At 38.4% G+C, this 26,972-nt stretch overlaps 1 protein-coding gene across 1 annotated transcript; it reads right to left on the bottom strand.

Moving 5' to 3' along the window:
• On the bottom strand, positions 1–25,368 carry LOC139720996 (uncharacterized). The gene is made up of 8 exons (XM_071632327.1): positions 24,933–25,368; positions 21,695–21,807; positions 15,058–15,125; positions 3,099–3,325; positions 2,656–2,718; positions 1,066–1,302; positions 312–581; positions 1–131 (listed from the first exon to the last, which is right to left on the bottom strand). The coding sequence occupies exons 1-8, from the start codon at positions 25,366–25,368 to the stop codon at positions 1–3; spliced, it is 1,545 nt and encodes a 514-aa protein (XP_071488428.1).
• Between the last annotated feature and the right edge of the window lie 1,604 nt (positions 25,369–26,972).

Genomic DNA, 26,972 nt, shown 5'->3' with positions numbered 1-26,972 from the left:
TCACCTTTTTTCGCAGACGGCGTGAGGTCCTGCAAACGTACAATACCAATCATGAAGGTTTTTCGCGTTGACAACGTACACCACACAATTCTCGGCTCCGTATTGATTCGGTTGGCCAGGTGCCCACCAAGCTATATGAAGAGTTAGGAAAAAAAGCAAACAAACTTATTTACAGCGACGATTGTATAAGCGGTCTACCTGAAAACACTTTTGATGTGGACTAGCTGGACCACCCCCAAAACAAACAACCAAAAACAAACAAACAAACAAACGAGAGCTGGAGATGAAAGGAAAGAAAGCTGTTGTCTTACGGCTTGACTCCAATATCTGTGTACCCCCGAAGCAGTCGAATGTCCGTTCTATTTCCTCGTCATCACACCCCATCCACACGTAAGTCAGTCCTCCCTGCCTAGTGAGGAAGCGCCCGACATCCGTGTATTCACTTTGTGTCGAGGCCACGTAGGGCGTCGCCTCTTCCATGGCGCAGAGCTCCTGACATCTAGAGTAGCTCACTCCTCCCGATGAAACCACTTTGTAGCACCTATCTCCCTTTCGCCACCATCCATTCTCGCAATACGGTTCTGCACAACAATATTGACAATGATGATGAAAACGTTGACTTGATGATGACAATAATAATGGAATCTTAACGGCAGTATTCTTTGTTCTTTAAAGAAAAAGAAGCAGAAGTTGTAGAGCGACGTTTAAGATAATTCGATTCGATTATGAGTATCACTTTCATACATCTTCTTTTCAAAGTAGGCTACTTTAATACGAAACATAATACGCCCTACAAAGTTTTTATAGTTGATTACGCAGCTTGTCCAGAGTTGTCGTGAAAAGGAATTCAATGATGGCGGTTCCCTGTCTAGTTACAAGATTTGATTCGTTATCTCCAACCACCTCATCAGGGCAGGGCGGTGTGGTGCCTCCCTGATCAGGGTAAGTTTTGGAAAGCATTTCCCAAACAAAGCTTGGACCTGACACTGACACCTAAACACGGCGTTATGAATTGTACTGCAAAAGATAAAACTTAAAAGTATACATCGAAGTCGTGTGCAGTACCTCTAACAGTAACGTTGAATGAGCACTGAGCAATGTTTCCCGAGCTGTCACTAGCCGATACAACCACGGTGTACTGTCCCGCAGCCCATTCACCGGCAGTCTGATCCGTTGTTACGGTGACCTGGCCCGACTCGTCGGTAGCGTTTATGGGTGGCCACGAGACGGCCGCGGTATCAGCGCTGTCTTCAAGGAAAAACACAATGTCTTCTGGACACGTGATACTTGGAGGAGTGAAGTCTGTAAAAACATGAAGAGGAAAAACCTGCGTGAATGAAAGAGGGTATAGTACCGAAAGGTGCAGGAATAGATAGTAGTGTGATATGCAGTGCATTCACGTAAAAACAAGATGTATACCCATGCACTGTTATAACAACTTATCATTTAGAAAACACTTTACACACCTGCAAGAGAGAGAGAAGGAAAAAAAAGCCTAACAAAATGAAACAAGAGACCAAGAGAAAAAGTGAGTCCATCGCTCATCGGAGTATCGCAAGTTTACCTTCCACGCATTCTTGTAGACTACAAAAGATGTAATCAGGGACTTTGGGGTTTCTAGGGGACATGGTGTCCATTTTGTATATCAGACTATAATGTAAGAAGCAATTAGGGACTTTGGTGGCCTCTTGGGGCATCATGTCCATTTGTATATCCCATCACATTCAACTTCCCAATTTGCCAACCAGCCGACTTTGTAAAAAACAAAAAAAAAAAAAACCAAAAAAACCAAAACAAAACAAACATCTGTTTCAAAAGAAGATCAAAATGTGAAAACTGGCCCCACTTTGGTCCGGGCTTAAATTGGGAAACCTTTCGGTATAGCATAAACAAACTTAGAAGCACATTATAACGTAGGCCTTACTGTATTCATTTAGAACATTTCTGGGTTCAAAGAAGATTTTTCGTTAAAAAAAAGATTTTCTGATTTGCAGACTCTGGGGATCCCGAAGGCCCCCTGGGGGCGTTGTTCCCATTCATTTGTACAAATGACTAAAAATTCTGTCACCCTAATCGATAAATACCTACCGAGTTTGGTGACAAATTTGACCATGCGGTATCAAGAAGATGATATGGTGCCCATGTGTACAAACTGAGATATTATTACCTCAGAGTAGCTACGTTGCCAAGGTCGGTGAAAATTTGTCGTGAGATTTTCAAGAAGCTGGAAATCTGAAATTTAGTCTCCCTCCTGCATGCCCCGGATTCGCGCCATGAAACTACACTGATTGATGTACTTACTCAGCACTATACTTTAGCTCTTTCACTGCTGGTTATCGAGAAGAAGATTTATCAACTATTCCTTAATTGGGGGGGGGGGGGGGGTGCACATTATGACCAAAATTAGATCTTATAATACACAGGGGATATTACCTAGAAAAGTTTGTGAAAATCCGTCATTGGTTTTCAATAAGAAGCTGAAATTTTACCTTTTTTACACGCACGGGAAAAAGTTAGAAGGACACCAGACGATGAATAATCGCAAGGCTAAGGCAAGCTGAAACCAATACATAAAATACCCCTCCCCCCCCCACCTAAAAAAAAAAATAAATAAAGAAGGGAAAAATGCAAACACACAATCCCGTGATTACATACCTGATCCCTTGGTTGGCGGTATCGTTGTGGGAGCAACGGTTACTACTCGAACATCCACACCCACTGCAGTAAGAGAATGAAGAGATCCAATTAACATCGAAAATCTTTGGGGAACTATTAGTAAATAATTATTTTCTTTCGAACACTATAATTATGTCAGTTTAAGACTGAAAAAGAAAAGGAACTTTACGTATTTCATGTAAATGATGTGATATACGAGAAAACAACAATACGAAGAGAGACTGAAAATACAACATTTACACGTGCTAAGGTGTGAGAATCCTCATCTTTTACATTTATCTTCACGTAATGCTTCAGTGCTAAATTTAATGATAGTGATCAACGTCTACCAATGTCTCGTACGAATTCAGGTAATGCACCTGTTTTTCTACACGTCGTTTGACACTGTTCAGTCAATTCAGATGATAATCTTGCCAAGTTACCATTTGTGACGGTGAACGAGTTTGCATCAACGCCGAGTTCGTCCAGGGAGCCGGAGCCTGCGGCGTCTTCAATGACATCCGTCACAGCCATCTCCACCATCGTCTCGGCTTCTTTGATACGGTCTTCTATAGAACCCGCTGGGGTCGGAGAAATCCCAGTTAGTGAGGTTGGAACCACAGGTAAAGAGATGAGCCGAACGGTGAATAAAACAATCACACTACCCGCACTGTTCACAAGGAAAGGAAGGCGAGGATGGACTTTATCAAGAGAACAAAAGCTTAACGGGGAGAACTACCCAAGTTTGAAATAGTGTATGGTCCTGAAAGGGTTTTCCAATGATCGAAGACAATCATTTTTCTAAACTATCCATTGTCAGATAGCATTTTCCCTATATCAGGTAAACGAATAATATCTGTGATCACTCTTATTCTTTAATGCATGATATCCATCATTTAAACTGTTTGAAATCAATTTCTTTTTTTTTCCACACATCTAATCAGTGTTTAGAAATTAACCATCGTCAAAACAAGAGCACCGAAGGTTTGATGATCACCTGTGTTTAAAGCGAATTCCCTGTCGTGCGCACTGATGGCGCGCTTTTACTGAATGATAGCTACCTCTTCAGGGTCTCACAAAATATTGCTATGTACTATGTGTTACAAAAAATATTTCCCACTTTTGATCCTTAATGTTTCAAAAACAATATATCAAATATCACTGACATTGCTATGAGCAATAGCTGAATAGTGTACAATTTTGTTGGAGGCAATTTCAAAATGACAGCATGATTCATTTTCATTAAATCAAACATACATTTTTCAGTTAGGTTTCAGATTTTGCTCTATTTTCAACCCTCTGTACAGAACTTTAAATTTGCACAGAAGTCAATTGGTGTGTATGTAATGGGAGTGTGTAGTTGACACCCAGACAATGGTCCTGGACAATGCCCAAGATTTGAATGCTCATTATTTATTCATGAGAAATTCCACTATCACAGCTACTCTTTATTCATTCTGAAATGTGATGTATGCAAGCACGTGAAAAATGTGCTTACTTTTTTCATGTGCATGCATTTCACCCTTTGCTAGGAATTCAGACTAGCAGTGCCCAGGCAATCCATCATGAATGATTAATAAAGCATTCATGTGCCTTGGAGCAGAGCTCTGAACAGGTGGTATCCAGGTCCATTGTTCAGGGTCATTGTAAGTGTCAGGATATGACATATTTTGTATTTGTCACGTAATAATTTGTCTCATTGTACTACTGTTTATTAGGTAGCTCATGTAAGAAATTGATGTTATCGCAATGGTTACAAAAGAAGTGCAGCTTTAAAGACAAAAGCTTGCATCAAAATAACCATATAAGGAGATGTTGCGATGCACAATCAAAGTAAAAGAGAGTGATTTGGACTTAAATGTTTTGGGGATGAGTAAACCCTACATGACGTCAAAATACGAGGAAAGGGTATCCCTGGTAGTATGCCTCATACTATCTGGTATGTGGACGTCATTTACGACGTCAGACACAAGTTTCTAGCTAGGTCAAAACAGGACCACTTCAAAGAATTTTTGTTTCCGTGGACAGGAAGTGATGACGTCAAGCAGAGGCTTGACCAATGCAAAATGAGATACTCAGGAAAGTTTTGACAGACAGAAAACGCCAACCAATAAGAAAAGGGGGCAGGACTTCTATGAAAACTTTCTAGGAAGTCACTTGACTTCATTTAATTAATTTTACATGGAGACCTATGGTCCAACAAATGTATAAATATGCAGTGTTTGGGCATAAAATTCAGATGCCACATTATTTGCGGAACACTCAGGACCAGGCTACGGTACTTCGAGATTGCGAAGTTAGAGTAGCAGAGTGTTATTTGGAATCAGTGTGATTCAGGGATTGTTGCATTTCGGCTTGGACAGCCTGACCGTCCAGCAGAGAATCTAGGAGGATTCGAGTGTAAACACCAACAACTGTTGTAAGTACACGATCATTTAATTGAAGTTGTTTATGCCTTGTAAGTTCCTATGTAATTCCCGATATTGCTTTGTATGTGTGATGTTTGTATGTCAAACCGAACTTTAATTGCATTGTGAAAGAAATAGAGAATGAGAACAACGCTTAGATTTTAATGGGCTGATTAATCACCCCTATTCAACATTGAAAGATAATGATCCATGGTGAAACATTATTATGGAAATTATGTGTGGCTAATCAATGTTAATATGATGGAATATATAATTATATGTTTTGTTAAAGTTATATGAATTGAATCAGGAATAACCAAAGACCACAAATTATAAGGGAGGTATCATGTTATTAAATTAACAGGGTGTTTAGGGTTCCAGGGAGAGAGCCACCGTTTAGGGTTCCAGAGAGAGCCACAGTTTGCGGTTCCAGAGAGGACCAGAAGTAAGGGGAGACGACCCGCTACTTCAGGCAGGGCATCGTCGACAACCTAGAGCAACCAAGCACGGGAGCTTCTAGAATAAACCAACGAGCAGAGCAACCAAGCTCAAGATCAAGTGGAATTGGATATCTGTATTCAAGGTTGTACTCTGTTATTATTGTAAACGACCATAATTTGAGACGAGTATAATAAATCTTATTGCTTGTTACATTGTAAGAACACTGTGTAATTGGTTACTTATTTCGAGGCACTGTAGTTGCACAAGTCGAAAGAGTTGAATGAGTGAATGGTCTGCTAACAATCTGCTGCATTTAGAGAAAGTCAACCTTTGACTATAGAAAAGATCCCAGTCGCAGGGAGGACTTTCGTTCCCCACATTCAGAGGAAAGTCCCCTGTGACAGTAAGTACAGACTCACATACACAGCATTAGTTCCTGTGTTAAGTTCAGGTTTTGTACAGAGGGTTAACATTTGACCAAAATCTGGAACCTAACTTTGAAATTAATCATAGATTTTATGAAACTGATCTAGGTTTCCATATTCAAATCACCTCCAACTAAATTGTACACTATTCAGCTATTACTCATATCAATGACAGTTTTATCTGATATATAGTTTTTGAGCTATTAAGCATCAAAAAGTGGGAAATGTTTTTTGTAACACCTAGTACTATTCACTTTGCAAAAAATTCGCATAGTTTGGAAGCTTCATTTGGCGATAGCAAAGGGGTATTTGACTTGTGAATATTTGAAGTTGTAAATGACTGAGAAACAGATTTTTGGTTCCTGCAATTTCGAATCTTTAACAAGGGAACGGGATTGAAACTGGGAATTCTCTTGTGTGTGATTCCACACTGATACTGTCACTGGCTCTGTATACCCGACATGGAGGAACATGATCCCATTTGGTGTTTTATGACAATTATGGGATTGTTGCATTACAATGAAAAACGAGGAAGAGTGTCTATGCTGCCTCGTGCAGTTCGTACAATTTGTGCAGTGTGATAATTTGAAGAATGACATCATCCTTATTTTGCAGAAGGAACAAGTATCATATTGGTGACAGATTTTCAATTTCTTTTCAAAATTGTGTTGGAAAAAACGCATATGCATAGCCATTTTCGGGGTTTCAACTAGGGGCGTCGATCGTCGATAGGGAGGGGGGAGCAGTTGCCCTCCCCATGAAAAGGATGGGGGAAAACATATCATTTTACCCACCCCCACCCCAAGTCTTGGTCGATCTCGATAGTCTTAGTAAACAGTGATGAGGCACTCGCGGGATAAAAGGTGACAGATACCGCGAAAGGCATTCACATTTCCCCTGAATATCTATTTTTCTTACTTTTATTTGACATAAAAATCCAATATTTTACAAAGAAAAATGTGAACACAATCGTTGAATATCAATTCTGAAAATACAACATTTTCCTTATCCCCCCCCCCCTCCGAAACCACGGTCGCTCCTCTCCCTCACATTATTGTTATCCTCCAAGTTTTGCACTCCCTTCCCAAATCCTAAAAAAAAAAACCACCCAGTCTCAGAAATGAAATGGATAACACGTAAGCTTTGTTGTTGTTGTTGTTGTTTTGTTCGAAAACATATAAGTGTTGGGTTAGAAATATATTAGAGACAAAGTCACGAGAAGGGATGATGTGCACCACCCTGTCACGTATATCTTGTCACGTAAAGCTTCCTTAAAGCGTTGCTCCGAGAATTATCTCCCCAAACGGACCAGATACAGTCATGTACTTTCGATTTTCATACTTTTATTTTTCGGTCGTGTTCATCTGTTTTAATATTGACGGGCTATCTCGCACCACTTTCTTTATGTGGACACTTGGACACTTGACACATCGGCAAATTGATTTGTAGGCCAAAGCCTGAAGTGCCGGGAAGAGAACGGTGTGTATAACCGGCCGCACATTTCTTCGGCTGAGCTCTCTACGCAACAAACCCATGCACTGGGAGCCAGGCACGTCACACAATTACGTGCTAAAGATGTTTCATAACAGAAAATTACCGATTAATACTGACACTAAAGCTTGGACAGTAAAAATATTATTCTGAGGGAATGATTTTCTACAAAGACAAATAATTTTAATTGTATGATTTATGTAGTTTGTGGTAAATGCAGTTACAAATCGTCTGAAGTCCTCCTTAAAAGTGCCAAACAGAATAAAGTACACAAGCCTTGTACGTTCATGAACTCCCCATCTAGAAAGTTTGATAATGCGAAAATAAGAGAAGGTTCTTTTATCCGAACATGAAGAAAAGGTGCATATGAACGAACCTTCTGAACTGCGGACTTTATTTCATTTTCGGATAAACGAGCGTTTGGAGCAACGAACATTATTTCACATTCGGATTAACGAATCTTCGGAATAACGAACCTTTTGAATAACGAATTATAACCTCCATATAAGCCACTTCGTAATTAGCTCATGTACACCTTGGTGCAAATGACCTTTCTTTTTTCTCAGTTGGTTAGGCACTTCACTCATTTTAAAGCGGTATAATGCATAAGCTTGCCCGACATACCAATTTATGGAATTCGTGTTCAAACAAAGCATGAACCTGCGTTTAGAAGAGGTGACCAGAATAGTCCGTCATACCAGTTGACACTTTAGCAGGCATCTAATTCATTATTTCGTATGGAATGCAATAACAAACCTTTTTCTTTTGACATTGCCAAATACCAGGCTTGCTATCAGGTGGATATGCTGGCAAGCACATGAATAATCATCACATCACTGATACTTATGTCAGTGAATTAATAAACCAAAATACCTGTTGGTACAAATGACCTTTTTCTGCTCATGCGCAAAGTGGAATTACGAACTGGTCTATTGACAATGCATGTGTAGCATTGTATCACAATACCGCACCAAACTGAAGTTCTCAAATTCATGATATCTTTCTGTATTTCGACCGAATTAACTTGTGACAAATAGTTTAATGCACAAAGAAATAAGAATATACGCTTTCTCAATCAAAGCAGTGATTTCGCATACTGTATTCAGTTCGCAAATAATTTATCTTTAAAATTGTGAAGACAAAACATGCAGTTCCCTGGTAAAGTTGTGTATAAGCATTCCGTCCCTTCTAATAAGGAGGTTCAAAAGATCATGGACCTACTAAAGAATGAACTTTCAGCGAATCCAACCACTTTGAAGTACGAGATCTACCGCCACCTGACTATGCGCATCTCAATGAGTGCATACAGGTGTCTCGAAAATGATGATTGCATAACCCTGCATCGTCACTAACAAAAGAACTGCTTCCTTGATTCCGGTCTTATTTGGCTGATGCGTCTTAAGGCTGCGTTCACATAGAAGTATTCGGTATTCGCTATTCGCTATTCGCTATTCGCTATTCGCTATTCGGGCACCGAGTACACCATCACCCGCACCGTCAACTCACCATCCCATGCAGTGAGGATTTCTTCCTCCTACATCCCAGCAAATCTTATTAACAATTTCGAAACTGCATCAGAATGTCAGTCTACATGCTTATTTTTGCTAAAGGGCAAATCCAGACCAAAATTGTCATTATTTAATAAACGAGAGACGGTATACGCAGCAAGAAAATCGAACAAGCTCGATTCCCACTTTGCTATACTATTCGCAGCTATTCGGTACTTTCGAATAGTGCCCTCTTGTGTGAACCGGTGTGAGGAAATCCTATCGTTCAATCAAGCTATTCGCGTGCCCTCGAAAAACGAGCCCGAATACCCGAATAGTATACTTCTATGTGAACGCAGCCTTACAGAGAGAAACGTCTTCAAACAGTGTTAAATACAGGTCAATGATCAGAAGCAGCAAACCTCAGAACATGACAAATTTTGTGTCAATGGATGGAAATCATCGATTCGCCCGCCATCGCCTACACATGTGACCCTGTCTAATGACATACATATCCTCTTCCCTTATGTCTCTTTTTACTCTGGAAAAATTTGCAGAAAAGGTGGAAAATGAGATTACAAATCACAGTTCATTAGTTAACAAGTTTTACCTTTCTCTTTCGAAGTACCTGCATTTTGCTAAGGAAAATGTCTGAGCGGTGGTATACCAATACATACCACAACTGAACATGCATTTTTCCTTGATTTAAGACAGTTATCATCTTCTGCTCATTTAATTTATAGATTTTTTGGTCTTGCTCCGCCTTACCAGCGGCGGAGATAACAAGATCAGAGCAGTAGAGAATGTAACATTTTTTTTTTACATAGACAGAGGCGTGCATTAATCAATGAATTGAATGTCCATGTGTAGTCGGTTCATGAAGAGACGGAGCTCCAAATGGCTGTAATTATTCTTGATGCAAAAAAGAATTTCACGGGTGTATTTTGAGCCGTTGATGTTCGGGGTTCAATGTCGCCGCCTTTCTGAGCAATTTGAAGTTTCATTTTCAACGCTAACACGATGTCGGCTGTGTTTTCCTCGTTTAATCATAAAGCATACAAGAGCAAATCCTAATCAGGATCATGTGCAAAAGTGTATATCTGAGCTGTGTTATACGTCTTTGAAACATTTGAAACTGTACCCTAACTGGAAAACCGATTTTATCATTTTTTCCAACCAATTTCGACAAATGAAACTAATATGGTATAATCTTCAATGTACTTCTTCCTTTATCTATTGTATAAGTTTAAGTCATGTAAAGTAGAGTAATTTAGATTGCTATTTCATCAATTTTTGCTGAATTCTATTCGCATATTCCCGTATCTATACCTGTATGTACCGCTATCATTTTACAAGAAGGGGATGCCGAAAAATAATTACCATCATAAAGACATATCTTCCTTGGAGAGTCAGCCCCCCCCCCCCCCGCTAGCGAGCAGGGTCCGCTTGAACAAAAAAAAAAAAGGTGAAAACTTCTTCCCAAAGCTCCAAATACGACAGAAGACTGATTTTTAAAGATAAAACAACAACAACCAAATTAAACAAAAACAAAAACAAAAAATGACCCAAACTCAACTAACGTCTCTTGCGCTTCTCCATATTCACTACCACAAAGTGATCAACCTGGAAGAGGTGGTTGATATCTTCAGCAACACAAATCCAGGAAGGATGATGCTGAACTTGGTAAAGATAATAGGTATAAGAACAAGTGCGCCGGAAGCGGGGAGGCGGGGTGGCAGCAAAAAAAAAAAATGGGGGGGGGGGGGCAAAAAAAAAGTGTTCCGGCGCACTTGTATAAGAACAATTCAGTATTATATGCACGACGATGATCAGAGACTTTTTTTCATGGCTGACACATGTGTCAAACCGAACTATTAAAGGTGAAGAATTGATTGTTTTTACGTTTGAAAATATACCCCTCCCAGAGTGAGACCCTATCCCGCTTGGTTGCTTAACTCCCTCAGAATGGTCCACTATTTCCAATTTTGAACCCCTCCGTAAAAATCCTAGTTACGGGCCTGAGAGTGACTAGCCATGATGCAATGACACATGAATCAATTGTCTGCTTATATAACAACTCCAGGTAAGCACATATTTCAAATATTTCTGGGTAGCGTCATTAAACATGGGGTTAAAGGGGAAAAGGCCTTTGTTACTCCACCTCTTAAAGGGACTGTACAGTACTGGTTGAGGGGAGTATTCAGGTTTATAACATTCCAAAGTGAGCTAATGAGAAACCTCTTATGAAATATGAAAGAGCATGTAATTCTAAGAGGGATTAAACGTTTATTTGATGAAAATTGGTTTTCGAATGGCCGAGATATAAAAAAGCGATAACAATAAAAGGCGACAGGCCACGACTTTTATCAGGATCTCTTTGTTTCACCTTGTTTTTGGATATCTCAGTCATTTCAAAACCGATTTTCATCAAAATAAACTTTTGATTCCCCTTAGAATTGTATGCTTTTTGACATCTCATAGAGTGGTTTCTGAATATCTCGCAAAATATTAAAAGCTAAATCCTCACCTCAACCAGAACTGTACAGTCCCTTTAAACCTCCTTGGTGAGAGACAAACATTCTATCTATCGATCTATCTATCGATACGACATTAAATGGAGGTCCCGTATGTGAGTTAGCCATGGCTATTCGAAACGCACGTAAAAGATTCCACTTCTTTCATTCTTTCATCTGAAAGAGCAATGTGCAAACTAGTCTTAGTCCATGGGCCAAGGCTCGAAAAATGGGTTGTTGGTACCACCTGGGGTGGCAAAACCTTTTTGGTGTCATTTTGTTTGTCGGGCATAGATATGCTTATCAAGCTATGATAGCATTTGCAAATGAGTAGCTTAGTCATAATAAATGATTTTTTAACCAATTTGGTCTCGTTTTTATATCCCTATGCTTCTGAATCGAAACTAACCGCTATACAAAGAAGAGCACTGTATTCTGTTTGTTCACAGGTGTTCTGTTGTAAACGCGGTGCGCTTAGTCTTTATTGAAGGCAACGAAGGGAATATCCAAAGGGTTATGATGTCCACAGCTAGTCTTTATCTAGACCAATGTACCGTTATCATATCTAAAGTTCCTCATAAAGGGATTATCTATACTGTTTTTATACTACCCTCTCAACAGATACATGAGTTTTAAACAAAAATCACCCTGTTCATTTACAGTATTATTCATTATAATGTATTGTAGTGTACCGGTACATTGTTTTTGCATTATCTTTTATTGTTGGATGGAAATAAAGCGACATTGGCGTGGTGTTAGCGTTTCCACCGTAGCGTTTCCACCGGAAAATGATAAATAATTGAAAAATACGGTAAAATTCACGAGGAATTGCTTTTGTTGTTGTTGTTATTTTTAGACAAAAGGATTTACACTGTATCGTAAGCTTTGGCTATTCCCTTCGCCGTCTTGAATAAAGACTAAGCGCTGTGGACATCATAATCTTTGGATATTCCCTTCGCTGCCTTGAATAAAGACTAAGCGCACCGCGTTTACAACAGAACACCTGTGAACATACAGAAGACAGTGCTCTTCTTTGTATAGCGGTTAGTTTCGATTCAGAAGTATAGGGATATAACAACGAGACCAAATTGGTTAAAAATTCATTTATTATGACTAAGCTACTCATTTGGAAATGCTATCATAGCTTGATAAGCATATCTATGCCCGACAAACAAAATGACACCAAAAAGGTTTTGCCACCTCAGGTGGTACCTATATCTGGCCTGGCCCATGGACTATCTAGCATGCGGCGCATTTTTAGCCAAATCATTCTCTGATCACCCGTCAGTAGATGGCGTGCTTCTGAGGAGCTGCTGTGTAGTCGTTGATTAAAAATGCATCCAGGGAGAAAACCTCACAATACAGGTGTGGAAAGACAGTTGCCTGTAGTCAAATCTTGAAGTTTCAATGGCTGAGTACCGATGTCGATCAAAACACTTCGCAAAAACATCGAAACTGGGTCCGACGTATATATTTCTTTCTGCTTTTAATGAAAGTAGAAAACTCCTTTCTTTTATCGATGTTTATTTTTTGTCAATAATTTTGAGAAGCACTCTATCCCGATTTATTATTATTGTTGTTTATTTATTTATTCAGCCAAATGAAAATGACAATAACAGTAACATTATATACAATCACATGGAAATAACACAATTGATGTATGACAAATACTCACTTGACGCAAAACCCAAAGTATGAACAGGGAAGCAATACTTTGCCTAAGGCTCACAAATAAGATTTTGCAAATATAGACAACTCTAAAATTGCTGCCGAAGGTAAATTCTTGGTATAAATGTAATTAATTTAAATGTTTCACATTAATTTGCACAATTTTGACATTACAAAATAATCATATTTCTGCTTATTTTTACTTCCTATAATTGAGATGATTTACAGCTTGATCCTAAGATTAATTAAAGAATTTCTTTTAATTATATCAATATCGAATTTGCTGCACAGTCTACCCCATGACACTAGTGAATAAGATCGAACCAAAACACGGTTTCATGGATGAAGTAGAGAAGAATTGCTCTCCTTCGAAGTTATGCGAGATTATACCAGCTAGAAGTTATGCGCCAAGTGGTATCCAGGTGTTTTGACAAGATAGCGCATTACTAATTGCAGGACTCCCCCCCCCCTTGCTGAAGTCTGCTCTATGTGTTTGCAACAATTAATATGTGTGCTTTGAATGAAAGCAGCAAATCAGAATACAACATAAAAACTCCTTTGTTGACTGCCAAAAGTAGAAAAATACCTTGGAACACGCTTTAGCGAAGCACTTTGTTTCAAAGATCAAACATGCCGGGTTAACTGATTTGAAATATTCAAGAGGCAATAATTTTCATTTCTTTTCGATATGCGCATTATTTATATGAGGAGAACAGTAATACGATGTATAACTTCAAATTTTCCTTTAATTGTTCATAACAAATTATACTATTTCATTGAAAAATTTTACGTTGAAATGCTTTTAGTAATCTAATGAAGTGTGAAACTATCTTCTTCTCCAGTGTTCATCTTGGAGATGGAGGGACATCGAACATGGAATCAAAGCGTAAAAGAATGTTAGACATCCCATCGGTAATGCTTTAAAAGCCAATGCTTAGGATTTCACTTTCCATGCTCCAAGCCGCTCTTCCATATTATAGAGTTTAGATGTGGAGACCACAGAATAGGTTCTTGATTTTGAAAAACTCGATATGTATTTGACAGGAAATGATGAGGTCCTGTATGGAACTTGGTGGTAATCTTGTACGGAACAAATATTTTTAGTTTTTCTTCAAATCTCCTTGTTCTTATTACCACCTGAATAAAAATGGAGTATTGATCTCTCACGAAAAAGTTAACATATAACCACTCTGCGTAGATGACTTTAGCCTTCGAATGTTAAATCCTTTGAATTCAGCAATTGACTAATACGTGTTTCTGCGTGTTTAGTGGAATCTGACAGTTAAGGATGTATAATTTTTGCTAATTTTCTTCGCGTGTCCTATATTCTTTCACAGTGAACAATTTCTGCCAAAAATATTGAAGGGGACAGCGAATTGCTGTTGGCAAGGTATGTTGTATTTTAGGAATGATGCATACTTAGACGCTACAGAAGTGCTTGTTCAAAGCAATTTGTTAACACATGCGATAGAGCATATAACTTCTCGGCGGCACGGAGTATGGGTGCAAATGAGAGATTCTTGTTTCATCTCCGTCTGTAACACCTTCCTATTCGAAGTAAACACTTCAAAACCACCTCTCGAATTAGTGACAGACCTCACAGGTAGAATGCAATTTTTTATTCCGCCTTCAAATATTTCGTCATTGCCCCCTTCACATCAAGCTGCATCTCACATGCTCGTTAGGAAAAAGCTATATAGGTATATTGGCTATGTCTACATCATGACTAGTTTTAATGACAGGAACTTGTGTGGCGTTCAGTGTCGAAGAATCTGGACGCATACTCCCAACAGCGGGAGTAATGACTATGATAAACGGGCATGCAGAAAATGTCGACTTGAACACTTTAAATCAAGCACCTTATTTGTACTCGAAAGTACTCGAAACGTGATAAGGTTACATGGCGTGATGATCGACATGGTTATATACGGGGCTCAAAAGTTCTCATGTTTCACAGAAATGTGCTTACCTAAATCCATTCACTGCTGTGCCATTGTATACACTTCCCAGGTCGCTGTTATAGAAAACAGAGTCCATCTAAATACAAACAATATAGTGTAATAGATCATTTTGCGGAAAGTGAATAACAAAAAGATCATAAGCTGGCAATGTAACCAAAAATGTCTGAAGTTGGAATACATGAAATCAAAATGACTGATCAGCATAAGACGAACTGAATTTGACCAGTAGATAGCCAGCAAAGACAATTTGAACGACAGTATATTATATATCAAAGTTTCATGGGAGCCTGGTGCCAGGTAAAAATGTCAGAGGCAAAAATGTCAGAGGTAAAAATGTCAGAAGTAAAAATGTCAGAGGTAAAAATGTCAGAGGTAAAGATGTCAGAGGTAAAAATGTCAGAGGTAAAAATGTCAGAGGTAAAAATGGCAGAGTAAGATTGACAGAGGTAAAAATGTCAGAAGTAAAAATGTCAGAGGTAAAAATGTCAGAGGTAAAAATGTCAGAGGTAAAGTTGTCAGTGGTCGAAATGTCAGTGGTCAAAATGTCAGAGGTAAAAATGTCATTGGTAAAAATTTAGACGTAGAAATGTAAGAGGACAAGGTAAAAGTGCCAGAGATTTTTTTTTCATATTTCTGACACCCTTCTCGCAACACGCGCTTTCCGTGCCTTCTCCTGAAAAAGCATAGGGGAGACCGGAGAGAAATAATATGGAACACTCTTGTAACTTGAAAAATGCTCGGCCAATCAACAATCCAATTATATCAGTAAAAAGATGAGCCTCGGTACACCTCAATATCGACATATTAGCCACTATACAGTTCTACAGGTAAGTTGTACAATTGTTTTATAACCCATTTGCAAACAAACCTGCCATTTCCATACCATATTTTATCATAGATAATATACAGGCATCTTGAACAATTTGTTATTCTATCCCAATACGTCTCTTATAAAAAGCCTTCTGTGCACAGATTATTCCCTTTTCGTCTTATATCTTAATCAAAAGGTGTTTGTTTTATCACCAGTCTATACTTTGTGGTAATTTTTCGGATTCTTTGTGCATGGTGGTCCCATTTCTCCCAAGGTTGTCCCATTTCTCTCCTCTTGATGTCCCATTTCTCCCCGGGTGCCCCATTTCCCCCCAAATTAAGGGTTTAAGAAATCATTAATTACACGAAAACGTCTAATAAATATAGAGGTATCACTAAATACTCTACTTTAAACTTCAGAATCTATAGTACATAGCTATGATCATGACCTAGCTTGACAAAATATTTTAAAAGTTACAAGGAATCTTTCCTGATGATGCAAAAATACCCCACTTCTCTCCTTTCCTGCATTTTTTTTTCTCGCGGATACCCTCTGCGTTGCAATGGAAAGGACCAAACCTCCCACCCATCTCACCCCCAACATCTCTAAACTATTGCAAATGGACATGATGGAGCATGTACAAAAATTGTCCAGAATGAAGACTGCATTCCTTCACGACCAGGACATACATGTACAAAATATTTCCCTCGTTTTCCTTACTTACAGGTAGAATACGTATCGCCTCACCTGGCCTCTTTCTGGTATATCGGAAACATATCCATCTGGTTATTATGAGATAAGAGTGCATAAACCGTGACCTAAATTATGTACGTTATTATTGCCATTAGAACGAAAAAAGAACAGTCGCGAGAAAACACGCGGAAAGGTTTTATTGCACGTGTCATGTAAAGGGTGGCAAAATTGCAGAAGTCACCCCTGCTCTCAATAAGGTGATCCTCATGAAATTAACAACTATCGACTTATTTCTATCTTGCCTAGCATTTCAAAATACTACAAATAATGTATAATAGACCCGATCACTTTTTGCAAACTGACCACAAAGTGTTCATTGAATTTCGAGATATTTGTTTTTGCGCCATGAGATACTTGAACCTTGTAATGAAATATTTTGCAAGAGCTTACTTATATCTGTCGGTACATCTACAGTAGTTTGTTTGTATTCGTTTTGTATTTTTTTACTTGTACATTTACGTCGTGATCGGGCCTTGTGAGATAAATACAAAACCTGAATTTGAGAAAATAACATAGAATAGGTGGAAAATTAGCGGTTTGCTTAGACTATGCCTCATTCACTTCTTCACATTAAACAGTTAAAGAATGAACAATAATGACTATACACTAGCCTCGACGTAAGCAGAATTCTGACATTTTTACCTCTGAAATTTTTACTTCTGACATTTTTACCTCTGACATTTTTACTTCTGACATTTTTATCTCTGAAATTTTTACTTCTGACATTCTTACTTCTGACATTTTCACTTCTGACGTTTTTACCTCTGACATTTTTACCTCTGACATTTTTACCACTGACATTTTTTACTTCTGACATTTTTACCACTGACATTTTTATCTCTGACATTTTTACCTCTGACATTATTACCTCTGACATTTTTACCACTGACATTTTTACTTCTGACATTTTTACCTCTGACATTTTTACCTCTGACATTATTACCTCTGACATTATTACCTCTGACATTTTTACCTCTGACATTTTTACTTCTGACATTTTTACTTCTGGCATTTTTACCTCTGTCATTTTTACCTCTGACATTTTTACCTCTGACATTTTTACCTCTGACATTTTTACCTCTGACATATTTACCACTGACATTTTTGCTTCTGACATTTTTACCACTGACATTTTTACCTCTGACATTTTTATCTCTGACATTTTTACCTCTGACATTACCTCTGACATTTTTACTTCTGACATTTTTACCTCTGACATTTTTACCTCTGACATTATTACCTCTGACATTATTACCTCTGACATTATTACCTCTGACATTTTTACCTCTGACATTTTTACCTCTGATATATTTACCACTGACATTTTTACTTCTGACATTTTAACCACTGACATTTTTACCCCTGACATTTTTATCTCTGACATTTTTACCTCTGACATTATCTCTGACATTTTTACCTCTGACATTTTTACTTCTGACATTTTTACTTCTGGCATTTTTACCTCTGTCATTTTTACCTCTGACATTTTTACCTCTGACATTTTTACCTCTGACATTTTTACCTCTGACATATTTACCACTGACATTTTTGCTTCTGACATTTTTACCACTGACATTTTTACCTCTGACATTTTTATCTCTGACATTTTTACCTCTGACATTACCTCTGACATTTTTACTTCTGACATTTTTACCTCTGACATTTTTACCTCTGACATTATTACCTCTGACATTATTACCTCTGACATTATTACCTCTGACATTTTTACCTCTGACATTTTTACCTCTGATATATTTACCACTGACATTTTTACTTCTGACATTTTAACCACTGACATTTTTACCCCTGACATTTTTATCTCTGACATTTTTACCTCTGACATTATCTCTGACATTTTTACCTCTGACATTTTTACTTCTGACATTTTTACCTCTGACATTATTACCTCTGACATTTTTACCTCTGACATTTTTACTTCTGACATTTTTACTTCTGGCATTTTTACCTCTGTCATTTTTACCTCTGACATTTTTACCTCTAACATTTTTACCTCTGACATTTTTACCTCTGACATTATTACACCGAACCGGGGGCCTTGCAGTGCAGGATTTGTCCCTTATGTCTTGTATACAAAAAGACGTCCAAATGTGAACAAATAAACATATAATGATCTCGCTACTATTAGAAACTCGATTTACGATTAAACGCAACTTCACATCAAACGCAAATATCGCACGCAAATTACCAAATTTGTGTTGGATTCTCGTTCAATATTAAGAGTATAAAATCATTGTGGACGAGCTTAAGTCTGAGATTAGCCGAAATTAATCCCTGAGAATAGCAAGCGCATCGTTTACACATTGCAGTAAAGGACAGCGGCAAGTATTGTATAATACGCTAAACTATACCAATATGTTTCCGATACTTGAACAATACAGTTTGACAGAACACTACTTTAAAATCAAGATGGCTGGGATGCCTCGATATATACAGAATTTGCTTGTTCAGTAAATAAACTCATATTCAAGTTGACTTCAAGTTCATTTCCTGAAAAGCACACTCTGCGATATGACGATGAAATCAATTAGTGGGACTATGATATCATCTAAAGCTACGGTGAGTTTGTTGGCAAGGAGTTTCTACGATCGCATTCATCGCGGCTCGTAGTCCTTATTCTGAATAATTTCTAACATGTGCGAATTATGAGATTTAAAATTTGATAGTCAAATAATATATGCTGGAGCGAAAAAGAAAATGCTAGATGCAATTGAATGAATAGGATCTTAATAAAATACGGCCTTATACACATCTCTATGAACACTTTGCTATCTACGTGTACGTGTGCGTACATGCAATGCTATCTTCGTGAGATGACGATGACGGGGGGGGGGGGGGGGGGGGGTCGTTCGCTTCCCGACTTTTACAGACGACAGTAACTTATCATTGATTAACTGCCTACATAATCTGTAATTGATGAAAACGTTAGATGAATTTCTGCAATGTTTTCAACAACTGATATTGATTTACACAATTCAACAAATTGCTGAACAAAATATCAGCATACTGGTAGTGACAATGCCGTTTTTACTACAATGTCGGGAGGTTTATCAACGAACTAAGCGCAACTTTGTGTTTGATTCATCAAAATTGCGTTTGATATTCGCGTTCGAAATCAAAGTTGCATTATCTTGGTCAATCGCAAGTCCTTTCAGTAACGGTTTTGCGTTAAAGACAGAGTTGTGCGCGATTAAGGGACTTGCATTTGATTTTTCGAGCTGCGCTCAAACGCAAAGTTTGTAGCAACGAGGCCCTTGGATGTACAGATAGGAGATACACCCTCTGTCTTGGAGGATATGCAGCAGCACATACTCTAAATAAAGTGACATGGTCGTTATGTGACCGAGACAAATTTCTCTTATTTCCTTTAGTGTAATGATGGGTGACGCATTTGAGGGCGTGCCATTTGTCTTCCACTTTTCAAGTGTATCAATACTCTGAGAATTGTCTTAGTGATAATGGAAGAGCACCAAAAATGTTCCCTAAAGAGGTACATTAAAATGTTCGTCAATAAATTATTTTCTTCATTCTGCAAAAGTGGAAATTTTCGCGCATTTCGCGCAACCAGACGCTAGCGCGAAAATAAAAGCACGCGAATATTTTTGCATGCCTTACGTTCCAGTACTTATTGTCCTGATTCCGCGGAATAAAAACACGTGAAATCCATTTACCCGGCCAGCGCGAAAAAAAAAAAATACTCGCGCGAAAATATCCACTTTTTACAGTAATTCATGGGCTCTTTAAGAACAATGAGGTGTTAAAGATGTTAAGTATCGTCATAGTTATTAATCTGAAACTGCGAAAGCATTTATCAAAACTTATTCCTTGATTTGTCTGGAACATTGTTAACAAGTTTGGGTGCTAGGCGACAGATTTAAACAGGTGGAAAAGCAGCCCTGCTCAAATAAGGAGTGTGCGAAACGATTAGTATAGTGACTGATTGGCGATATAGTGGAGAATAGAAACACCACTGATTATCACTGCAGGCAAGTTTCAATACACTTTTAGCCACAAAAGTATGTCACCATTGTTATAGCAGCGTTTCAGACCAATAAAAAAAAAAACGTTCTGGAAGTGCATGAGGATAGATTTAAACAATCATTAAAGTATAGTTATGATGACCTCAGTTTAGTAAACTTTAGGTCATGCCCTTGACAACAAAGGAAGCAAGAGTATTCAGCATAATTCCTTGGTGAACAATATCAAACTTAATGTGGAAGAGCAGTGACCTGCAGTTTCTTTTGCTTTACAGGTATTGTATTGGATTATTGATAATACAATATTTCCATACGATGGGTAAGGTATCATTACAGGCCATTTAGAAACATATAGGCCCGAATTCACGAAGGTGGTACAAATGAAACCATGGTCTAAACCATGGACAAAAACCATGGAGCGCCAAGTGTCGCATTGAATATTTCGTTACGAAATCAGTCATTTCGTTTATTTCGTAACGAAATTAACATTTTGTAACTAAATGAACATTTCGTCCACGAAATGATAATTTCGTTAACGAAACGGTCATTTTGTCGACGAAATGACCAATTTCGTAACGAAATATTCTGTGCGACACTTGGCGCTCCATGGTTTTTGTCCACGGTTTTTAACCCATGATTTCATTTGTACCACCTTCGTGAATTCGGGCCATAGAGACAGGCCGATTTATTTATTTTACTTCCACATTCCACCGCATCAGGGCGGTGAGTTGGCTCAGTCGGTAGCGCGTCTGCCTCACGATCACGCGGCCCGGGTTCGAACCCGAGTCTGGACTGAGCAATGTTGTGTGTAAACATACCGTCCCCTCTAGCAAGAGGCAAAACACTCTGTCCCTCGGATAGGACATAAAATGGAGGTCCCGTGTATGAGAGAGTCACAACTCATGCACGTAAAAGATCCCGCTTCATTCATTCATCGCAAAGAGCAGGGTGTCTAACCCGGTGAAGTGGTTCCACCCCACATCCAACTGGACCCCATGGAAGACCAGCTTAGTGTAGCTGAATATGGGCTATCCAGCCATCTTCACAGATGGAAAATGAACAACAACAACAACATTGCATACTTACGGTGTTAGTAAAGTTTCTAGCAAGATCCTGGTATTGTGGTGACAAATCATTGTTGTAAGCAGGAATGAAAGCTCGATTTGACAATCTGACTGTCGCATCGAGGTCGACTCCAACTGAAGGAAAAAGGAGACGAATAAAAACACATGATTTGAAATAATCCTGGATATGCAGATCGTAGATAGGTACAATGGAGGACATGGAGCAGCCGAAATTATCTTCCCATGTATAAAACACCGTTGCTTATGTGTGTGTGGGTGTGTGTGTGTGCACGTGTGTGTATGTGTGTTTGTCATAATATACTTTCAGGTCAGTTTGTGGGAATTTGACTTTTCATTGCAATAATGAAACTTTTTTTTTCTGAAAGTACCGATTTTTCTATTTTTTGTCACAAAAGACCCACGATCCCGACACTCAGTACATCACGGGCCTTCGTTGGCCTTTGTTGCCTAGTATCGGACTCATGGGTCTTATTTGCCTATAAAGTGTCGAGTTCATTGGCTACATGACTCAAAGACCTTTTATCAATGTCGAGATTGTGGGCCGTATATGACTCGTGTGTGTTGAGCTCCTGGGATCACCACGTTTTAGATGATACATTCAATTGGGTTAAAGATTTACTTGAAATGTTCACTCACATAATCCCATTGTCGGTATCGTTATTGCACGTATATAGAAACACGCAATAATAATTAAGGGGTTATTAAATATTATCTACATTAAACTGGATTCAGTGGACGGACAATGATGCCTCTCGACAAGGAGGCAAACAGTAATGTGACTGTAAATGGCTATTGAAAACAAACACACAACAGGTAGAGTAAAAGTGCTAGATCACAACACCCCCATGATTCTCGAGAACTCGCTGTCTCATGATATACACGCAAGAAGCCAGAGTGTACTAACAGGCAAGTAGGATTTTAAATTCACTGAGATGAGCATAATGTGATGTAAGGAATACTCTTGTTGTCCTTGTAAATGGTGCTTGCAAGTACATCCAACTGGCAGCAAGCCTGGTATTTGGATTTTAATATTAATGAACAGTTTTAGATAATGAAATGGATGCTTCTCCAAGTGTCAGTAATTGACAGACCATTCTGATCACTTGGTCTACCCAAGGTAATTGTTTGTTTGAATATGAATTCTATAAACTGGTACCTGCGCAAACTAGACACGATGTCGCTTTGGAAACGAATGAATTGCCTTTAACCACCTCAGAAAAGAACGGTCATTTGTAGGCAAACCAATGTGCAAATGAGATGATTAAGAACTGGCTTTATATTGAATTTGTGATCATTTTGAGTGACGCTAATGAGGCTATACAAGGGACGGACGAAAATTGCGCTGATTAATACAGTTTTGTCTGACAAACATAATTAAACAACAATGTCAGGTGATTACATTGTCGGAATTCCGCCAGAAAGTGTAATTCTACTTTGGCAAGTATCAAAATAGTAAGGATTCGTGATATACCGACGTGTAAAACGCGAAGCATTAAACACACACTCCGTACATTTCGATCGCTTGTTTCCACGAAGACACCCAAAACCTGAGAACGCGCTGTGATATGCGGGAAGGAAATTAAACAAAGGACTCTCTCGAAGAAATCTATGTAAGAGTGAATCAGACGCTGGATTCGAACAATCGACTCATACGAAATAGATTTGGAAACTTCTGTTAAACACTACGGATACACATCGATTGCTCCTGTTCTTTTTTTTTTCACAATAAATGGAGCATGCTAGCATCTGATGATGGCTATTGATACAGAGCCAACATAAACTGTAAATCATAATTCCCGAGCAGTACGGAACTGCAAAATTCGCTCCTTTCATACTTACCGACAATTATGGAAGCTGAAGATATTGTCGTCGCTGCAGGTGTTCGATCTATGGAAGAAAACAAGAGATAGTTGCTAAATATGTCTGGTTTCTTTAAGTGAAAGAGAGCAGAACTGATCTGGGAAAAGTTGTCATTAAGTTTATTCAATTGGCTGATTGCCATACTAAGATACTGTATTCTTAGAGTTTTAATTTCCATATCCTTCAGTTATGTACCGTATAGGTTATGCGCTTTTTCAATACGTAATACATTATTGTAAACACTATGAAGTGAGTGTGCTCTGTATAATATTTTTCTATAAAGAGCTAAGGCTTTAAAGGCATATAAAGTCATATACTTCTTGTCTTGTTTCCTCAATTACGTTCGTTCCTTTCGATGAAACTAGTCGATGTCATCTTTTTTTCTTTTTGCTGAGAGGGAGTTGGACGATAATTTGAAATTTCTCGCTGCATTAAAGATCGTAATTTTAGTGGTCTATTTGGTTAGTAATTGACATTCTTCACACACACAAGCGAATCAACCATTTAAAAAGACTTTCAGTTCCGTTATTACATCTGTAAGTTTACTGTCAGTGGTATGTTATCATCCTCATCTTCACAACAGTATAAAATAAGCTTTCAGCATCACTGCAATGATGTTGTCATGTAGACAATGGCTGTTTATTTTAATTAGAGATACTTTACCAGGCAATGGTTGCTGCGGTGTTTTCCGTCCTGCACAAAATGAGATGAAAAGTAAACCAACAGTTATGATTATCCAAACAGCTTTCGTATTTGCGACGGGACATTTTATATCAATCCTTCGTGTGAGAACTCTCATGCTGTAAGTGTATAAAGATGAGCACATCGCCCCGATTTTTCGTTAGTTTGTTAGACTTTTTGATCTGTGCTTTCTGTATCTTTCATAGCATGATTATCTTTAAATTGGATAGGACAGCCATGTCCAGTGTCAAATAGTCAAAAGCAACTATCGGCTTTATATATTTTTTTATACGAATGAAGTAAACGTAAGCTATGGGGTAAGAGATAAGATGCTAAAATTTGTAAAGATATGTTCAGACAACACAACTACCGTGATGAATGAGTTTCTTAAGGATGATAAGAAAGTAAGTGGTACAAATCTCATGTGACTTCCACTGACTATCTAGGATATCGCGATGAAACGTCAAATTTGATGTTAATAATAAAATCGTATATCCCACATAAATATGTTTGACCAATGGGATTGCTTAATTTGGAACATGTGACTGAGAGATGTTTTTCTCCCAACATCTATGCCGTGGGACTATCACATGTGTATGTGATAGTCCCACGCAGTTGATGATTATTTGCTTATTAATGTGTAGGGTTGAGAATAAATGTTGAGGAATCGTGATATTTCATTTGACATGTCGATTTACCACCGTAGATGATTCCCATAATAATGCTGGTGACGAAGATAACCAGGATGGCTGATACGACGAGGATTACGATGGTAGTCATCGTCTTCGATCCTCTTTCTCCCATGACATACTCCCTGATGGAATCGAACCAAGATGTATTAATCTTGATCGTTTGCCTCCCGACGTGCGTCTTCTTTTCTTCAGTCTTTGTGTTGTTGCGAGCGGGTAGAGCGGGCACTGAATCTTCGTAGATGTTTTCCTTTCTCTGGTTGGGGTAAGGTGCTGGCAGGGCAGGAAGAGCTTCCTGCTGCTTCTTGTCTAGCTTTGAGACAGCCATTGGTACTGCGGGCAGAGATTCCCGCTGCTTGTTTTCCCGCCGAAACACCGAAGGGGGGACAGAGGGAAGTGCGTCCTGTTGCGAGCGATACTTAGACGAGTTGGTGCAGTCTTCCATCTGTAATCCATGGTTAATCTGAAATAATATGGAGGACACGCAGTGAAATAGTAGAGTAACTATACGAATTTATAGTTAGCTTCAAGTAAATACAATATCTTTTTCATCATGATACAGTAAAATGATATGATTTAAATTGTTTTCCTACAGGACATATGCGAAACTCACAAAGCTATTTGTATAGTGTGAATAGGCATGCAGATGCTCCTTTCGCCTAAAAAAATAAAACAGATCGCGCAGTTTTTCAGAGAAACCGCTTGATTTGCGATAACATTTGGTCATCCGAGGGACTCTTCTGGAGAAGATTAAAGAATGAAAACTCTATATTGGGGTGATCACACATCGCCGGTTTAAATGGGTGTTCATGGCGGTTAGGCAATTTGCCGAGCTCCGCCAAAGATCGTGTTCACACCGTACACATACCCTGGTCATCCGTCACTCATCCGCCATAAAAATTAAACATGTTTAATTTTTTTGTGGCGGTCTTGGCGTTTTGAAATGGACCGTGTTTGAAACGCCGTTCACCGTGTAAAGAACGCATCCTCCGTCTTTGCACTGCAAGATCCGTGATAATACCGTGTTAATACCGCCATAACTTCTCATGCGAAAACAAATGAAATAAATGTAGAACTTAAAAGAGAATAACGCCTCCGGCGACACTTCGTGGCGGAGCAATGAAAAAAAAATGGAAAAAAGGCAAAGATGAACCCAGTAATGCAAAATCGGGTAAATATATTGAATGTGTAAAGTTTCATTCCTTTTCTTTGTATTTTAACACGTAGAGTAACAACAAAATTTAATGTTCAAATAGTTAAAAACATTAAAAAGTGTGTTCATATTCTTGTTAAAGCTTACCAGTTTAAAAGATGGCCAGCTATGTTAACCTGTAAGTTATACACAGAGACTTATGTAAATATACTGTATGTTGGGTTTGCTTTCGTGATTATGTATGACTTTTTGTAAGACTGCATGTTGATACAGATATGTTGAAACTTAAGAGAGTAGAGGGAAAAGCGATGTTGAAACTTAAAAAAACACCAACACCATTATTATATTACGTGAACCTGTAAATAAACAGGAAACTATGTCGATATACTGTATTCTCCTTTGATATGTATGTATTTTTATTGACTGTTGGAGATATGTGAAAACTTAATAAAGAAAGAGAAAAAGGAGGTGTTGAAACAAGCAAGTACTTGTGCATCACTTGATATAAAAACCTGCAAATGAGCTGGAAACTATGTTGGATTCTGCTTTGCCATGTATGTCTTTTTAATGACAGTTTATACAGATATTTTTAAAGTTAAAAGAGAGAGAAAAAAGCACATTGAAACTTGAAGACAATTGTTTGTTGCATAATTTCTGTCAATGTGTAAATACATAGGGGGTTACAAGCTATCGTAATTTCTTTTAAATTGTGATTGCCTAACAAAGCAATACGCTCCTTGTTGTAACCCATTGAAGACGAGTGAAAGGGCTCTGATTGCATCCAACTTTAGGGGCTTGGTATGGACTCCTCCACCTTTCGGGGAGATCCGTTACTATCGCGCCAATCCGCGTTAGCGACGTGTTCAAAACGTGTTGAGAACGTAGTCACATCGCGT

The sequence above is a fragment of the Diadema antillarum genome, unplaced genomic scaffold (genome assembly GCF_040938485.1).
Source record: "Diadema antillarum isolate AM-2024a unplaced genomic scaffold, OU_Dant_1.0 scf00000136, whole genome shotgun sequence".
Taxonomy (NCBI): domain Eukaryota; kingdom Metazoa; phylum Echinodermata; class Echinoidea; order Diadematoida; family Diadematidae; genus Diadema; species Diadema antillarum.
This window is presented reverse-complemented; position numbering and strand designations above follow the sequence as displayed.

What these genes read in the sequence shown, in the direction of transcription:
- LOC139720996 (XM_071632327.1), bottom strand. Translation starts at nt 25,368, where the DNA reads ATGGAAGACTGCACCAACTCGTCTAAGTATCGCTCGCAACAGGACGCA. An exon ending in CTAGAAACTTTACTAACACC is followed by an intron (nt 15,126 to 21,694) that starts GTAAGTATGCAA and finishes GTTTGTATTTAG; the next exon opens with ATGGACTCTGTTTTCTATAA. An exon ending in ATTCAACGTTACTGTTAGAG is followed by an intron (nt 582 to 1,065) that starts GTACTGCACACG and finishes ATTGTTGTGCAG; the next exon opens with AACCGTATTGCGAGAATGGA.